The following is a 19137-nucleotide window of genomic DNA, read 5'->3' on the forward strand; positions in this document are numbered from 1 at the left end:
CCTATGTAGAAACCTAGCTTGGATGTTGGAGGAGGAAAGGTGAGAGCAGGTACACTAGCAGTCAAAGGTTTGGACACACCTGATTGAATGTACTATGTTTTTCATTCTCTGAAAGCCATTTTGATCTAAAGGCTTATGCATAAATGCTTGAAATGTGTTTTTCAGATAAATATAAAGAGTGAAGTTGATGCCTATGTATGAATTTCTTTCCAACGCCTTTTCCATTCCATCAAAGCAAAGGGTGGCAATCTAAAATTTAAGATTTCATAGTTTTGATGTCTTTACTTTGATTCTAAAATGTGAAAAATAGTAAAAATAAAGAAAAATGTGTGTCAACATTTTTGACTGGTGGTGTCATTGGAGTTATCAAGTGGAAACCTCCCATCACAGATGTTTGGCCCATGACAGCTCCCAAAGGCTCAACAGTAAGTTCTGGTGTCCCAGAACCAGCCCCCTCCACACCCGCTGTCAACATGAAACAGAATTATAGTCACACACACTAACCTGTGCCGACACATTTGAAGCGCTGTCAAACGTATAACCTGTACAGCAGCTGTAACGTCTCCGTTGCTCCGTGACTGATGCTCCGAACTTCAAAGTTTGGTGTTTGGTGTCGTAGATGAAGAGATTTAGGTTCCAAAAGAGAGAGAGAGAGAGAGAGAGAGGGACGCCATTTGAAATAAAGCTGGAAAAGTGGCAAGTAAAACTATTAGAATAGAATGAAAAGATCTTTTGGAATTCTTGTCTGCCAGCCCTGCCTCCCCTGTATAAACACTGATACTCCTCATCCAAGTTTACAACAGCTCATCCTATCACAAGTACTTCAAACAAAAGTCTGGAGGGAAAACCTGCTCCGACGTCTGCCATAAAGCCTTTCACAGCACCCATATGAAAGTCTCCCGCGCCGATAACGAACTCCACAGACCCATCCAAACGAACCTGGAAGCAATCGCCACTGATTTGGACACGTTGGGCGCAGACCACATCAGAGACGCTAATGGATCGCACCAATCAAAATACACATTCGCAGCTGGCGGCGGAGTTTCCTGATAGCGAACGTGCAACAGTCCTGCGTTGTGTCCTTCTTGGATCTGGGTGCATTTTCAATGGTTTCTTTCCACCAGTGAAGTTTCGAGGCTCGCACGCACAGATGATCTATGGGCCACGTGTGAAAGCTGGCAGGGCCTCGAGAGCTTTATTTTTGTTTAGCGGGCAATTCCCTCGTGAGTGATAACGTTTTATCATCGAATGTGAAATTGCTCTCACATTTAGGTAATTGAAAATGGGTTGCCCCTCAATCACGTGGGTGCCTGGGTGCTTTTTCTCACCGGTGGCAGCTTGGCAAACGGTCCAAGCGCGAGTTTGTTTGGGGACAGCTAGACTGGCATTTTCAGCTGATAGCGATTGCTTTTACTGTGGGAAGGTCTGCATATGGCCGCCATGTGTTTACGGCAACACTGCATGTTCGCAACGGTTCGTACCCAGACACTGCCACTGCACGCCGCAGACTCAAACAGAGGGAGAGAGAGAGAGAGATAGGGAAAGAGAAGGAAATGTTGCAGATTTGGAGGCACCCAGAGGGTAAGAGAGAGAATGTGCGGTGGATTGGAATTGAATGAAAACTGCTTAGTTTCGCGGGTAGTTCTGCAGAGAGAAAGATGCCGAGTCTGACTCAACGTCTGCCCGTGTCATCATGTACATGCAGGCTGCAAATAGATCCTCGACCTCAAACTGTTGCATTAAAATCACAGTTTCTATGTGTGAGAAAAACCCTTTGGAATAGTTTTGATCATATTAGAGACTGTGACTGAGATGTTATGAGATGACTTCATCTGGAATAAAAGTAAATTGGTCCCATTAAAAGATAATAATTGTAGATGGTGGTTGTGGTTTGAGATAAGAGGGGATGTATCAGGTCTAGCTAGGCCAACATCTGGCACATACTGTACTGGCAGACATCAGATTAGAGTGCGTTCTCTCTCTGCCTTTCTCTCCATTTTACTCCGTCCTGCCCTCTTGCTTTCTCTATCTGCTTTTGTCTGCCCCTTACTCTCTCCCTGTCTGAGCGCCTCATTCCTTTCTCTCTCTCTCTCTCACTCCGTCTCGCGATTTGGGACAGTTTTAATTCCCCGGCTCTGGGCAGTCGTCCAGCAGCCCAGTGTCACAGCTCAGCCGTTGCCTCTGTGCGCCACAACCTTTATGGCATCCGCCCCGTATGGCTCTCTGTGACTGTTTTTAGTATCACATAAATTCTATTCTCAAAGCGATGCCGGTATAATTAGCCTTTCTCATTTGTAGCCTCGACAAGTCTCGTTTTCCAAGAAGACCGGACTCTTCGAAACATAAATCCCCTCCTAATGTTCCCTCCAGCGCGCTGAATGGGCTTTTCGAGCCGGACGCGACTCAAAAATGCGTTGCGTAACGACGGCGAATGGAAACGTTCTCCACCCTTCGAGCCTTTGGGAGCGAGTTTCCTCCCCCCCTTGTGTATGCCCCGGGATGCACCCTCCATCCTCTCCTGTCTTTCCTCTCCGTTTCCCCTTTCTCCTTCCCTGCCGTTTGTCTGTCCAACTGGCTTCCCATTCCTCATTTTCTCTTCCTCCCCGTGCTTTTCCGGCCAACTCCTGTCCCGAGCCAACCCTAGCGTGAGCTCGGTCCAGGCTTGTTTGGACGAGGGGGAGAAGCGGTAGGCTAGCAACGGCTAGCTGCTGTGACTCATCTAAAAGGGGGGATACTGTGACTCATCTGAGCGCTGCGAAGTGGTGCGAGGGCAGTGTGTGTGATCTGCTGGATAGCGAGGAGGAGGAGACGGCGCTAAATCGATTTTCACCAAAGCTTAAGAGCAAAAAGTTGATCTCTGACCGTTCCCTGGTTGTGGTAAATGACTCACAATCAGTCTTGTGTGAAGAGCTCCAGGACTAGCTGGGAGGTGTAACACACACACACACACACACACACACACACACACACAGAGTCTCGTTTGGGTCACTAATGGCGACTACAGCTTCCTGTGGGTCCCCTTGAGGCCTCATATGACTTCCTGCCATCTTGCCTGTCTTTCCTCTGCCTTCCTGTCCCACCCTGAGCGAGTGTGTGTGTGTGTGTGTGTGTGTGTGTGTGTGTGTGTGTGTGTGTGTGTGTGTCAGTGCCGCACCAGGCCTACCCTATCAGCCAAGTCTCTGATCCTCAGACCTTTGAATTTGCTCAAATGCCACTTCATAGACACACACACACACACACACACACACACACACACACACACACCAGACAGAATGTCATGCTTGGACCACACACTCATTTCCCATTTTAGGTGGAGCCTCACACACTCTCAATCACTCGTCACAGCGACACACCCACACCCACTCCCCCACTCCCATGCCGGTTCCTCACGCACACACTCAGTCCCCCGTCACTCTTCCTGTACAGTTTCCATCACATATCAGCCTCACATTTCCTCGCATCCACCTCACACACACGCACGAAAACACACATACACGCAGAAGCCACTTTTCCTCTCCTCCTCTCATCTCTTCACCTCACTCTCTTCTTCACCTTCCCCTCCTATTTTCTCTCCCTCCAGCATTCCATCTCTCTCTCCCTGCACTTTTCCAGTCAGCTCCTGCAGTGGATGCGCAGTCTAAACAACAGTAGCAGGTATTTAGGTTTTCCCACACCGCTGATAAGAGTTTACTCCCATGTATCATTTTGACTCACTCTCCAGATCTAGGTCTAGATAAATATTTAACGTCTCTCATAGACAAGTCACATCATCTGAGTTATGTTTTGTTGCAGTAATGCATTTTTGTGGCCGTGTGAGCTGTGGTTGGTTACAAATGTACGATATTAGATTAGTCATACACTATGACTATAACATCATATGTCCATTTTTTTATTTTTTATTTTTTTATTTGGTGCATATTAGCCATATGCTACAAGAAATTAGTTTCACTACCCTATGAAATCTCCACTATTTTGGGTAAAGGTGACATCTAAAATGGATATATAGTGTTTGGAATGAAAACCCTTCAAATCTTCTTTATCAAGAGCACTTTTTTTATGAAAGGTGTTTTAAGTTGCAGTCTCTCCACAATATCTGCCGTATCATCATGAGAAGCAGGAAATTGAATGACGGGGCAGTAAGTCAGTCCGTCTGCTGCGGACAGCGCAGGCAAAGCTCACCGCCCCCGACACCCTTTTTTAATTTGTAACATTATTCCAAAGGCCCTTCGGGTTGGAGATATGAAAGAATGGGTTCAGAGGGATAAGGTATGTATTTTTTTTTTCCCCCTCCGGAGCAGCAGGTGGAACAATATTAGCTTTGGTTTATGCGAATTCCCCGACTGGAGCGTTGCTGAGTAGCGACGTGGTTCGGTTCTGTTCTGGAGGATTTGAGCAGAAGGGTGTGTGTGTTTGGGTCGGGGGAGGAAGAGGAGGAGGAGGAGGAGGAGGTGCCATGAGGAGAGCCATGTGATGCGGATGTGGTACTGGAGCACGTTTTGGAGTTGAGCAGGAGGAGGAGGAAGGTGGCATATTGCATAACTGGAAAATGACCTGAACATTCCTCCTCCCACCCGATGTCCTCATCCTCATCCTCAACCTCAGCTCTCTCTCTCTCTCTCTGTCTCTCTCTCTGTCTCTCTCTCTCGCTCTCTCTTTCTCTCTCTCTCTCTCTCTTTCTTTCTTTCTCTCTCTCTCTCATTTCAGACAACTAAATGAAACATGCAATCCGCTATTTGAAATCTCAGCCCTACCCCGCCCTATACACTCCTTTCAGCCTCTGTCCTGCCTTTGCCATTATCCTATTCACACACCGAAGTGTTACGTAAAAGCCTTATGTAATCATATACCCATTCCTAATTGGGATTTCCTCAAAAGTCTACCTGGGGTAGCTTACCTGCTGCCCTAAACTTGCAACACTACCTGCTCATTTTCGTACCTCCTGCTCTCACGTAACTCCTTTTCCTCTCTGTATGAGGTGGGTCTTAAATCGCAAGAGAGCGCATGAAGGAGCAGAGAGATCAGCTGCCGGGCTCGGCTCCCATCTGGTCCGAATCCAGGGGTCTTTTTCTCACCGACCCCCCCCCCCCCTCTCAGCTCCCCCATATCAGCCCCTCCAAACAGCAGCGGCTTGGACAGCAGGGCCTTGACCCAGCGACCAGGCGACGGGCCAGAGACTTAGTTGGCTTCTCGGCCTCCATGTCTGCAGTGTGTGTGTGCGTGTGTGTGTGTGTGTGCGTGTGTGTGCGTGTGTGTGCGTGTGTGTGTGTGGGGTGGGGGGGGATTGCGGTCCAAAGCCAAAGCTGAAATCTGTAAAGATTGAAGGAGAGGCTAGATACTAAGCTCCAGTACCAGATGGCTAGTTTTATGCCTTAATAGTTAAGAGTGTGTGTGGGGTCGTGAACAACAGCGGCGCGCTTTTATTGTGGCGGGTCGTTCATGATGGGAGACACAAGTGAATCAGGGAAATCAAGGTGTTGAGACTAAAAATGTTCACATGGAAGTCTGCGGTTTGCAAGGGCTGAAGTGTTTAGTGTGTGTGTGTGTGTGTGTGTGTGTGTGTGTGCCCTGAATTTCTCACCCTTCAGATTCTATAATAATGCTGCTGGTTATCCCATTGAAAGGCCTGGGTGAGAGATGATGTCATTCCTCCTACTGTCGGATACTTGGAATGTGAGCTCCCCCCCCCCCCCCCCCCACCAGTTGAATGGATGAAAACAAACCCTGTGAATCCGACCAGCCGGCTTTAAGGGGCCCCACCTCTGGCACCGGTAGCCATCTTGACTCTGGGGGGCCGGGGGGCCCGGCGGTGCTGGTTGACGTCATGGTAGCAAAACCATTATGATGAGATTAGTGAGAGCTTGAGCACAAAGCTCTGGTGCTATAGCATCTCATCCTCTCCTCCTTTCTATTTTTCTCTGCCTATCCATCTCCAAAACCCCCAATACTCCCTCTCTCTCTCCCTCTTTTTCTATCAGAGCATCCCTCTCTCTCTCTCTCTCTCTCTCTCTCTCGCTCTCTCGCTCTCTCCTTCTCCCCTTCCCGTACCTCATCTCCTTCTCCCATCTCTCTCCTTCTGCCCCCCTCCAACCCCCCCATTTATCCATCTCTCTTTCTTCTCCTGTCCAGGAGATCTTTTTCCAGGACTTTACTTTTCCTCCTTGGCACACAGAGGCTCATTTCCTGGGCTCATATGCATTTCAAAAGCTCCGGGAGGCTCCTTGTACCAAGCTGTAGAATTGAGCAGAGCAGCAGGGTGAATACTAACAACTCCTCTGTAGTCTGTGGAGACCGCTTCGCCGTCTCAGTCAGACAATGGGAAGGTTGGGCAGACAATCAAATGTTTGAGTGCAGACTGCACTCACCCAGCGATCTGCAGCGAGTGCTAAAATGCTACGTTGTGTATTGTTATTAGGGATACCAACAGGGATTGTGGGATTTTTGTCCTGAGGGCGGGGCTTGATATGCATTCACCTGGCACAACAGCTTCACATATTAGGACACTTTCTCTTTGTCATTATTTATAGCGTTGTTTGTTTCTCATTGTTTCCCATTTGGCTAAACATACAACACATTTCTATAAAGGGATCTATAAAGGGATCTTATCTTATCTATAAAGGGATCTATAAAGGGATCTTATCTAATCCAATATGTGTTTAATGAACTCTACACTAGGTTAATGGATTATAATTTTGACAATTGATTCATTGATTTAGTCATTTATCTACTAAAAATATCAAACATTTTCTGGTTCCAGCTTCACAAATGCTAAGAAATGCTAAGAACTAAGCAATTTTAAGAATCACTTTGGGCTCTGGTATCTTGTTATGGGAATTTGTCATTATTTTTGATTTTTGATTCTGTAGACTAAATGATTAATCGAAAAATGAATCAGTAGATGAATCAATAATGAAAATAATGTTTAGTTGCAGGCCTAGTGCCATGGTGTATTTGAAATGAATGGTGTGTGTGACAGCAGATAACTCGTCCTCCTCTGTTGTTGCAGGATGAGCTGGACCTGACCGACAAGAACAGGGAGGCCATGTTCGCTCTGCCCGACGAGAAGAAATGGCAGATCTACTGCAGCAAGAAGAAGGTGAGTGTGTGTGGGACTCTGCTGCGCTTTACTACACCTCCGCTCCGCTCTCTGGCTGAACCCCAGCTGACCGGCCGCTGGAACCCACAGTTTAGAGCGAAACTGTCAGCGATGAATGTTTTTGAAGGGCAGCTGCCAACCAGAACCCGTTCTGAATCGACTCAGCCGCAAATTTATCCCCCTTTTCCAGCTACCCATTTTCTGCAGCGACATAAACATATACTCGCCGTACTCCAAACACATACTGCGTAATATTTTCGGCGGGCCCCCCGGCACATGGATGAGTGTACACACCGGCCCATAGACAACACACCTAAAGAACACGGTACACACACACACACACACACACACACACACACACACACGCTCTCCCAGCCCCTGCTCCAAGAACCTCAATCTTCTAATCTCTCTCCCTGCGTTGGACAAGCGATTTCCTTGTGCTGCTTAAGAATGATCAACATACCGTCAGAGCCCGAGAACAGTCTGGTTAGCCCTCTCTTTCACCCCTGTCTCTCGCCAAAACATCCCTCCTTCTCTTCATCCCTCCAGCCCGACTCTCCACAACAACTCTGCTCTCAGTTTGTGGTCAAATATCCACCAGGAAATGACATTCTGCTAAGAGAAAACGGGGAATTCAGCCCCAGCCACCACCGACTCCCCCTGCCGCCCTCCTCCTCCTCCTCCTCAATAGCAAATTGAATAAATAGTCATAAACCCTCCCCTGTGTCTCTTTGCTAATTTGTTTTTTGGCTGAGGCTGTTGTGTTGGAAGCGGGACGAGGATCCGACCCCCTCCTCCCTCTTTCCGAGGCATGCGGGCCGGGCCGGGCCGGGCCGGGCCGGGCCGGGCCGGGCCGGGCTGATGTGATCGCCTCTGACAGCCTTTTTAAAAACGGAGTAAACACACACCGCCTTGTGCGCGCGCACCTGCGTGTGTGAAAGTTCGTACACAGGATAATTTGCCCTCTAGAAGGATTGAGTTACTAGGAAAAAGAAGCGAACAGAGGGACTCTGGTGTGTTTAGAGGGATGTCAAGGCGAGGATGGAAGCTGGAGCGCTACAAGAGTTTGGAATGAAATGGAATACGGTTAAAGACAATAAAAGAGGAAGATATAATCTTACATCTAATACATTGTGATAACCATACGACTTGCAATGCACTATGCCTCTTGAATATATTGCGTAGTATCAAAGGATATTAAATTATTGGCAGAATCTGCATTTGCACATGTGAACCCACATGAAAAGCTTAAGTGCAATACTACTACAATATCAGTTATTGAATATCTCACTGAAGTGACCACAGACATTTATGAGGACTCTTTGTACCCTAATATAAGGTAGTGGAAACAATATCTTGGCAACAGCCAGGGCGCGTTGGAACAGAGAGAGTTTGCAGTGCTCGACGAAGCCGGGTTCAGAGGTAGGATATATTAGTTTGTCGTTCCTCCCCCGTCTCCCCGAGTCAGAAATCATTTCCTCCGCGAGGCTAAGGTGAAAAAAAGCAGCCGCGCGTCCCGAGCCAGGAAACGGAGAGCAAAACCGGGGTAACAAGGCACAGCGGAAAGCCGGAGGAGAAACCAAACAAAACCCCCCATTCATGGACGGAGGCGGCGTAATGGAGAATGGCAAAAAAACAACTGGCGCGCGACGTCGGATAATAACCTGCGTGTCTCTGTGTGAATGCGAATACGCAGACAGGCACGCACGCTTACTGTACTCACATGCGCAGACATACAGACACATGCGTCGGGGAAATGTGCTCTTACAGGTAATTCAGACACACACACACACACACCACACAGTAGCGCCCTGTGTTCCTCAGAATTACAGCATGACAGCGATTTGAATGGAGAGCAGAGGACAGGCAGAGTTTCCCTCAGCCGTTCCTGTCGGCGACAAACACTGCTGCCCTTGTTCCCTCCGGCCAGGCAATAGCTCCAGTTGTTGTGGTTAGATAACACTTGGAGAGCGGCTGAGTGCGCCGCGGAGGGACAAACCAACTTTGTCCACCTGCAAAACAAACTGTCCGGCACACGGAGTGAATGGAAAAGATGCCCCGCCCACTGTTGCGTGTCCTTCGCTTTTATTTGCATCGTTTTCACCACAACGCCAAAACACAAATGTAGTGGTTTTGTTTCAGTTTGTTTATCAGACAGTGGCTCTCTTCCGGTCTGTCGCTGATAGCGGTCGGCGGTGATGTAAGGGACTTAGTCTAAATATGGCTGGTTCTCTATGTACCATGACTAACTAGAACATCTTGTTGAGGCCTTCAGGCTTTACATAAGCCAGCCATATCAGCACCTCTGATCTCAGCCACCCAGTCAGCCACAGTGAGGGGTGTTGGGTATCTATCTGTGTGTGTGTGTGTGTGTGTGTGTGTGTGTGATTTTGTCTGTAAGAGAGACAAAATGAGAGTGAAACTGCGTGTGTGTATGAGAGGATGGTTGTATACGTGTTCAGTGTGTGCGTGCGAGTGAATCAGAGAGCGCATGACTACATGTCCGTGTGAGTGCAATGCATTCCTGTCTGAATGAGAGTGAATGTGTGTGTGTGTGTGTGTGTGTGTGTGTACTTGTTTTTGCCAGCATATTTACTGGTACCCAGCAGCCTGCAGGTAGAGAACCAGATGCAGCATCTAATGGCTCCTAATAACCGTTGGGTGCCTGGGGCCAAACAGGGTCTCCTGACTCCCATTAGCATGGGCACACTGACACACGCTGCGTTGTCAACCCGTGATCACACAATATGGCCCTTCATCGGTGTCAAAGCACTGACAGGACTAGCATTGATCCATGACCCACTGTCTTTAATTTCCCCCCAAAAATGAGGATTTTCTGTCATGAGAATATGAGCCTCGCAGTCTAAATCATCCAAGCAGAAATTCATTGATTTTGAAATGCTGCGAACGAAATTACCATGCACCCACACACAGCCCTCTCCTGAAGTGGCAGCAACTTATGTGTTCACCAATTTTTAGCCATATGCGGTTTATCCCCATCACTTTAAATAAAGCGCCCCCAGGCAAAGAGTCATGCTCGAGTGTGCGTTAAAACTTGTGTAACGCCGGCTACCTGCGAGAGGCGAGGCGGCGAGCGTTACATAATCTCCCCGAATTCAATATCCTGTCCATTTCCTGCCTCTCTGGGTGAGACTTCATATCCCGGCTTCCATAAATAAATATTCCCCGCGGAGGGATCGGCTCGTAGGAATGCCGGACAATCCCCCCGGTCGCGCGGACAGAGGCCATATTGTGGTGACAGCCGGCGCGGAGAACAAGGAGAAAATGTTGGCTTTTCCCCATCCTGAAATGACAGATAATGCATCCGTCCTGCTGTAACAAAGTGCTTCTGTAGTGTAGCTGTTGGGCTGCCCGTGTGCTACTTTCTCCACTTACTGTGCTATATAGGAAGATGGAGAAGAAGGAGATGGGCACATTGCTGTTTCAGGGATCGAACTTGTGAACTTCCAATGACAGGTGCTCAAACCACCAGGCAAACCATCTGGTTGATTACTGTCTTCCTGGACATCACATGTTTGACATTGCCCAATTTCCCCAAAGGGATCATTAAAGTTTAATCTAATCTAATTCAGATCCTGTGTATTGGTAAAGGTTAGTTATCTGTAGCTATTGGTATCTGAAGTTGCCTGCAGCATACATCATTGGTTTTTTTTTTATTTCCCAACCAAAAAACCCACAGAGGACTTTGTTTTCAGATCTATCTAAAGTCAGATTCCCCATGTGTGTTTTGTTTCTTGCCAAATACAAATACTCCTAATTAGGTTTTCTTCTTTTCAAACGGGATCTTTTAGAGTTCTCTCAGTTGTTTAAGAAGTGGTCTCGGAGTATGCGGTATTCCCTTTGGTATTGTGTTGGTTCCCGTCGCTGTCATGGTTTTGGACAGCTCGCGTCTCCAGAGACTCCCCAGAGTTCAGCCAGGGTCCCCCAGGGCCTCTCTGAGCACATGGGAACAGAGTGCGAGGAGCCCAACCAGCGCGCCGATCGCCAGAGAAACCGGAGACCGGGGAGAAACACGTTAGCCAGTCGCTGAGAGCCAAGGCATGGATTGTGGCCCATTTGAGACCCAGAACAATTGGACTACAGTTGAACGAGTGATTGGGCCGAGGCGGCTGCCAAAGCCCGAAGATTTGGAAAACATGAAAGTGAAAACGTGCCGTCCTCAGATCTGCGTTACATGCTTCATTCTGCGGAACACGTTGTGACTTAATACTGTGTGTGTGTGTGTGTAATGGGGTCATGACCGAGCATATGCTGAAGTTGCCAGAGACCAACCTGAACAGCAGCCTCAAGTCCAGCATTATTTCTCTCCTCTTTCATCCCAGTTACTTCCTCATTGTTAAAAAAACGGTTGAGAACGACTTTTAGAATCAAACAGTAGAAACTCCCATTTAACCGTGGCCAATAGAGTATTTGGTCTTATACCCTCTATTGCTCCTGAAATTTTAACTGATTTGAAAGCTCATGATTTATATGTGCATAGGATTATGGCAATGCATTTGCAAACTGCACATAGGACACAATTTATCAGTGAAACCTTTTTGGGGCTTTGAAACCTTTGTGACGCCTTGTTGGATGACAGCACGAAGCTGAAATATGTAATTTCATCTACTCTTTCAACAGGTGCCTGCAAACCCAATAGCCTGCCAAATGCACAGTGAAATGAACTTGACCTCTAGCTTCAGTCAGGTACTTGGGTCTTGGGCGAAACAATATATCCCTCAACAGATGGTTGTAACAAGAGGAAGACGTTACACAAATATACCTGATACACTGTTGGGGATTCCTGTGCTTCCATTGCTGCAGCCCAGGTTGTAAATCATATTTAATGTCGCCAGACAAGGGGAATGTACAGTGCAGAATAAGTGTGTAATTGCTGTAATAGAATGATGGGGTTGAGACCTTTACATACCTGACCTTAGACTGCTGCAGCGGAGCACGCGACTGGAATATTTCCACCAGAGAAGAAGAGGACCATAGGAAGAAGAACACGCACAAATATGTATACAGTGCGTGCATACACATGTGCACAGATATGGACACACACATGAACTCTCTCCATACTTATCTAAAGCCTGCCGTTTGCAGTTTCCATTCATAATACCCGCCACTCCATGGAGTCTGTCTCCATGGAGTGGCGGGTTGGAAAGGGCAAATATTCAGGCAGTGTATGGGCCTTTATCACCAGGACCCCCAAAACGAACCCCGTCTCGTAATCACCTCTCGTTTAACCCAAAACAAGATGAAAATTACAGTACTTTACTCCGGCTCGTGAAACTGCCAGGGTAAATGTTGCGTTGGGCTCGACGTGTTTTCGGGGGCGTATCGACGGCTGAAGGGCAGGAGAGAAGCAGTTAAGTTGTTAATCTTAGCGTCAGGATCTGTCTGGCAACGTGTCCAGAGCGTGTCGGCAGAATAGTGGAAACACAAACGGAGTAGTACAGTGAGTTCTATTGTTTTTGTTTTATTTTAGTACTGAAGACCAGAAACAATGGCCATTGCAAGCACTGAAGTCCACATCGACCCGGAACTCCAACGCAAAAGACTGCAGTGTAGTTGCGTTAATTTGCATAAATTCACAGATTATCTCATTCATCATTCAGATGTTGGTGAATGTTCTGCCATGATTTCACAGCCCACTTTTGTGTCCAAAGCTGTAGGTCAATGGGTTACCGGAGATCATAAGAGGATTTTATCTCTGGTGACAAACAATTCAGTCTAGTGCCAGAGATGGGTTTTGTCTGGCTTTATCATCAGAAAAGGTCCTTTGCTGTGCTAGGTGTGTATACCGCTACCACAGAAACATTGTTGATTTTTAGAAATGAAGGTATTAGGTGGCATGAAATACTGATTTCCCATATCAGGGAGTGACCACAGAAAGAACTGATAAGCCCTTGCTGCAGCATGAATGCAGTAAGTGAACTTGTCAGATATCAGAAAGATTATTTTGGCCCTGACATCTGCTATCAACAAGTTGATTCTCAATGCATCATATAATTGACTTTCCAAACTGATCTGTTAGGGGAGCCTCATTGAAAGCAAATGTACTGCCATGGATTGTTTGTTTGATTGTTCCATGTTGTTATATTACCATGGTATTTGGTACAGTACAGTGTTCTCCGCTTATCTGTGTCCACACTGCACTTTTCAATCGATCGATCCAACTGACTTTGCATGAAACCTCAGTAAACTGCTCTTAAAGCTTTATGTGGGTTTCGAGAGGCTTTATTTAGGAGGGAAATATGAACCTTTGAAATGTCAGTAATGTTTATGACATGGCTTTAGTACTGAATAAATGAAGCATTCCCAGAGGAAAACTGGATCTCTGGAGCCCTGAGACTAGAATGTAGCTCTTTGTCTGCGATGGTCCTACCCTCCCGCTGCATTTACATCTCTGGGTTTCCTCTCGGTTCATTTTGCATCAAAAGAGTGAGATGTGAAATGCATTTGAAGCTTCTGCAGATAACTTTGATTTCGTCTTTCTTATCTTACAAAACTACATGATGCTACCCTTAAAGTGCCACTCCTCTGACAATTCGCTGTTTTCCACCTCTCCCCGAGTTTCCAGCTCTCATTGACGTGCGCACAGTAACAACAACAACAACAACGTTCCACCAGCGCTCCAAGCCCCGGCTAAGCAATACCAGATGTGAACGAGCAGCATCGTCTCCATATTCCCCTGTGCCTTGGTTTGCTCGTGGCATCGCGCTCCCTCCGATTGGTCAGGACAAATTGGTTTCAGACAGAGCTATCGAAAGCTATTGTGAAGTGCACTCCATTCCTCCAGGCGGTTTCTCTCTCTCTTTCTCTCTCTCTCTCTCTCTCTCTCTCTCTCTCTCTCTCTCTCTCTCCCTCCATGTAATAAATGCTAAGACAAGTGAATAGTCTGAGCTGTTGTGACCCAGTTATTATGGACTGGCCTGCCTGATCCGTTTATAGTCTGTTCATGTGGGTGTTGAGGTATGGAGCTGAGGCAAAAGTCTTAGGATGAAGGGGTCGGGAAAGCAAAATGTAGAAATATATCTTACTGTTGGAAAAATATAAATATGTAATAAATGTATATAGACTGTTGACAGGCAAACTTTACATATGCAAACTGTGGGTTCCCAACTTCCCAACTAAGCCAACAGAGCTATGCTTTATCATTTTCTGTTAGTCTCAAGCTGTCCATCTTTGTGTCCCTGCACAGGAGCAAGAGGACCCCAACAAGCTGGCCACCAGCTGGCCCGACTACTACATCGACCGCATCAACTCCATGGCTGCTGTAAGTGAAACTCATCCACCAGTCTCCTCTGTCTGAACGTCTGTCTGTCTCCCTCTGTCGAAATTCCCACACAAGTGAGCATTCCTGGCCGACTGTAATCGCACCATTACAGTACGCTCCGCTAGATTTCGGCCCCTTGCCTCCAGTACGAAGAGGTCACCGTTCCCTCGATCGTTCTTTCTCCAACTTCTGTCTTGGCTCGCTTTTTTTTTTTATAATTTCCCCGCTGACTGCACTCTGCTACATTCACAGGGCCGCATTCCTTCCCTGCGACCCCGGCACACACACACACACACACACACAGAGCGATGACAAACAGGCTATTTAGCCACTCAGCAGTTCAGTCAGTGGGAATGCCTGTCGGAGAAGTTGAGAGAAGCCAGGATGACAATATTCATTATTTTTAGCCTATATGGCCGCCAATAAAAACAGCGTGATCTCATCAGAAAGCGGTGTACATACGTAAACGGAGCATTATTTCAGACATCTCTGCGGTTATCTGATTATCATTTGGTTGTGTGAGTAAAAAACCATGTGCAAGACTCTTTTATACCTTCTCTGCTGCGGAACAAGCTTGTTTTTGACAAAGCAGGTGTAAGTGCCAGGGTGGATACGACACAGATATGTCAGCCGTGAACGTTTGAACATCATAAAACCTGAAATTTTAGGGCTAAGTCTTCAAGAGTGACACATAAGCATGAAGTTTGGAGAGGCAAATCACTTAATAGTATTTGGGACAAAGTCTTGCAACTCCAGCAAGAGCTCCCATGTCAGTAATGAACTTTTTTTTTTTTTTTTTTCTGTGTCATACCTGGCCAAAACCGCCCACCAATTTGGACGTTTACAAGTCTTTTCCAGGCCAAGGAGTACACAAACTGTTCAACCGTAATTCACGCAGATCACCGCGAGCAGAGGGCCAAAAAAGTAATGGCTTTTAATATCTGTTTATTGCCATGTTGTTTGTTTTTCTGGCAAACACGCCTGTAGCAACAAGCCATGTTTAAGTTTGCTATTTTTACAGCTGTTTTTGTTTATTGGCACCGACTTTTGGGGACGAAAAATGAGCCATTTTTGAAACCGGTACCTGAGCTCAGCGTCGACGTCTGGAGAAACAATTTTACTGTCATTCTCTTAAAGGCTCCGGCAGCTCACACACACACACACACACACACATACATTTAAAGTGCCGTCAGGAGAAAGTGCTGATTTGTGAGTTGCCAAGAATTTTAAATCCGTCAGGGCCGTAGCGGTGCCTCTCTGCTATTAGGTGTCGTACACGCTGTCAGACTTATGTGTCAGCCTCTTTTTTTCTTTTTTACTATCTCCACTGCAAAAAAAATCTCCATCATAGCAAGTCACTCGTTCTCATATTTATTCTTAAAATCATGTTTTTCTTAAAAACAAATGAAAAATGTGCCAGTGCGATGAGATAATTTCCACTTGTTTCCAATGCAGTTTTGGGAATTTTGTAGAAAGAAGTGTCAATATCAGACAGATCACTGCAGTATCAATAAAATGACAAAAATTCTCAATTGATTTGCATTGGAAACAAGTGAATTATCATACACCAGTGGCTGATTTTTTTTCTACTTTTTTTTAAGAAAATCTTATTTTTCTTAAAAAGTGACTTCTGGATATTTTTTGCAGTGTCTCTACCTCCCCTTTTTCTTTTTTTTTTTACACAAACACAAGCACTCTCTTGTTCAATCCCCACGTCAGCCAAGTCTCTCTTATTCACCATAGCTCCGACCAATTTCCTCCCCTTCCTGCCTCCTATTTCCACTTCGACTATCAGTCTTCCATTTTCTCCACCGCGGAGCTCCAGACAGCATCTTGACAGGAGCGCATTTTAAAGTTTGGAGGTGCTCCGCTGCGCCGTGACTTCATGTCTTGGCTCCCGGGCCAGCTCACCGGGGACAGCCCTTCCACGGTAGCTGACTTATTGGATGAGCTCATTTTCGCCTTGCCGCCCGGAGAGATTACAGCCAGCTCCTTGATGTTCATTCATAAAACCCTGTCAGAGCTGGAGGTTTTTTCGTTGGCCACCGAGCGATAAGTCAAACACGAGCCCCTGTGATTCTGACAAAAGTTTCTGTAACCCTGCTGTGTCCAGGCTAGCACACTAGCTTTTGAATTCCCACTAGGACAGAGGTTTCTGAAGAAATAGATAGAAACAGAGTGGAGTTTCAACCCAGAGGCGAGGAGCCATTGGCAGTAATGTGAAGAAGCCTCCTTTCTGTCACCGCTGACTCAATCTGCCATCACTTATTTGGAGCTTCAAAGAAATGTGTAACATAACACAAATGTTGTTGACATTAATCTTCTTCTGTTGTCAGAAGACTGCACAACCATAAATAGTGACTTGATTCACGGTCGACAAAATGCTTACAAGCTAGGAATTACGTGGCTTAGTTGCGATGTCAAAAAGACAACATGATAGCTAACAAGCTAACGTTAGCATCCGGTATCGCCTTTCTACTCTTCAAGTACATGAAGCTCTCCAAAGGTCTGTGAAAATATATGCTCAAATTATAATTAGTTTGCACTTTAAAATAACAGCAAAACATGTGATAGAGGACAGGAAGAAAAAGATGTATTGCTGAAATACAAGAAAAGTTATGACCACTTCAGAAGGAAGAGCCAGAAAACTTAAGTTTTAACATTGGTGTTAATGGCAAGTCTCCTTTTATGGTGTCTACCCTCCCTTTTTTTCCTTCCCCTCCATATCGAGTCTCTGGCTTGATATGAACAATAGGATAGTAGGAGATAGTAGGAGCATTTTAGTCAAAATAGTGCTGTTTGCTTTGATTTATATTAAGCAAAAGCATAAACATTTGTCTTGTCTCATCACTGACACACCTGGTCCAAGTTAAGCTTTTGATGAGCAGCAAGTTGAGTTATGTCTTACTCAATTAACACACTGACGACTAGCTTGAAGGCAGAATTGTAGTTCTGGTAGGGAACTTCCCATCTCAGGTGGTAGGGAAGTACCTTCTGCTGGTTTACCAACTGGCTATAATAGTATCCTTATGTGCATCTTGGCTACAGGTTAGCATGAGCATACAAACAACAGATGTAGAGAGGAGCCATTTGGCTAGACTCATTGACACGGTGAACTGGCTCACAGCACGACCAAATCATTCACTCTCCCCGACACTTGTTGTGTCCAACTTCCCATTGACTATGAACATATTCATTTAGAGAAACAGGAGCCAGGGCCTTTACTTCTTGGCAAAGGGTCTCGGAACCATCTGGACTTGAAGCTAAGTCGACACGATGGATGTTTTGACTGCACTGTTTCTAGGTTAAACACTCTCACACACCGGACAGTGCAGAGTTGTTGTTAGGCAGTCAAACATGGGGTTGCTATAACTTCTCTAGTTAACTATGTGGGTGCTATTGCTTTTCTCAGACACTTTGCCACCATGGAATATTTGCACCCAACTTTGCCCTTTATATCTTTTTAAGGGGTGCTTGAGGGTTTAGAGGGTTGGAAAACGGGGTCACTTTCAATCAAATGTATCTTATAGGCAAATTAATGGGCAGCCACTGTGACTAGCTTTTTACTACGTTGCTAAAACACACAGTGGTTGAACCTTAGCACTTGGCAGTGAGCTGCCATGGAAAACGCCTGGAGAGGCTAAACAGAAGCCCAGCGCCTCCGACTAATGGGAGCACAACCGCCCTTTGATGTTGTTGAGGGAGCCTTTAAGTGACGCAAATATCCATTAACACTAGCACTGGTGTACGTTTTTTCTAATGATCTGCCCCATTTGTTTTAGCATTTGTTGCAGGCTTGATTGGAGCTAATTGCCTGCAGGACTGCATGTTGTATAGCTTCAAACAGCTCTTTAATAGGAAAATGGCATTGAAAGGAAAAAAGACGTGATCTGTTTGATTTGTGGTGCCTGAAACATAAGCCTGCTAATTAGGTTCTGATTATCTGTGCTGCTACGAACAATTTACACACAAAAAAACACATTCGCTTGTAAAGGGGAGGAAATATAGTGTGTTACTGGTCTGTACTAGTAACTGCTGCCAAGTTAAGATTAGCATTCTTGTGTTGAATCGCATGTTGTCCCAGTAGACACAACTGTTTGAAAGAACCCTTAATTAAAAGTGAAAAATACAGTATTCATGCCAGCAGTTAACTTGTCCATTGGCGCCTCACTAAGCCAAATTCCACTGATATCAATCAATTGTTTTTCCATTCAATTACATCCTCATTTTTCCCCAAATTCTCCAGATGCAGACCCTGTTTGCCTTCGATGAGGAGGAGATGGAAATGAGGAACAAGGTGGTGGAGGATCTGAAAACCGCACTTCGGACTCAACCAATGAGGTGAGCGAGTCTCTTGGTCCAGCTAAACCTTGACCTGTCCTGCGTAGCAGACGGTGCACAGCTTTGCATTTGCTGCCTCTTGAAACATCTGTTTCCGTCATGCATTCCTGCTGTTTGACTTATTGAGGTAATGTTACACTTATTAACTTGTAATGTTACAGAATTACTCTCCGTGAAGTCTGTCTCTTGTCACGGTAGGATCACAGTAAAAGGAGCCCTTTTAATTACTCCAAATTGAAATAAGACCGCTTGACTTGAGTCACATCAAGACCTACAGTCCTCCCTTTTCTTCTCCTGACATGGTCGCCAGCAGCTGTAAGGCGTCACTCATCAACCACAAAGAAACATTCAAGAGCATTGGACAGCCCGCTAATACAAAACTGCCCCCTCTTTTCCCCCCATTAGCGGCTCCTTTGGTGCT

General features: G+C 46.1%; 1 protein-coding gene across 3 annotated transcripts in view; it reads left to right on the plus strand.

Moving 5' to 3' along the window:
- LOC139646865 (disheveled-associated activator of morphogenesis 2-like) overlaps positions 1-19137 on the plus strand; it is a 64138-nt gene that overhangs the window by 16121 nt on the left and 28880 nt on the right. For all 3 annotated transcript variants that reach the window (XM_071522636.1, XM_071522637.1, XM_071522638.1), the window contains exons 3-5: positions 7004-7093; positions 14301-14375; positions 18622-18716. In XM_071522636.1, coding sequence (XP_071378737.1) covers positions 7004-7093; positions 14301-14375; positions 18622-18716 — 260 coding nt within the window. The remainder of the gene's footprint in view (positions 1-7003; positions 7094-14300; positions 14376-18621; positions 18717-19137) is intronic.

The sequence above is a fragment of the Centroberyx affinis genome, unplaced genomic scaffold (assembly GCF_046629955.1).
Source record: "Centroberyx affinis isolate AG114_WGS23_722 - 3 ecotype Tasmania unplaced genomic scaffold, CSIRO-AGI_Caff_v1 ptg001012l_1, whole genome shotgun sequence".
In the NCBI taxonomy this organism is placed as follows: domain Eukaryota; kingdom Metazoa; phylum Chordata; class Actinopteri; order Beryciformes; family Berycidae; genus Centroberyx; species Centroberyx affinis.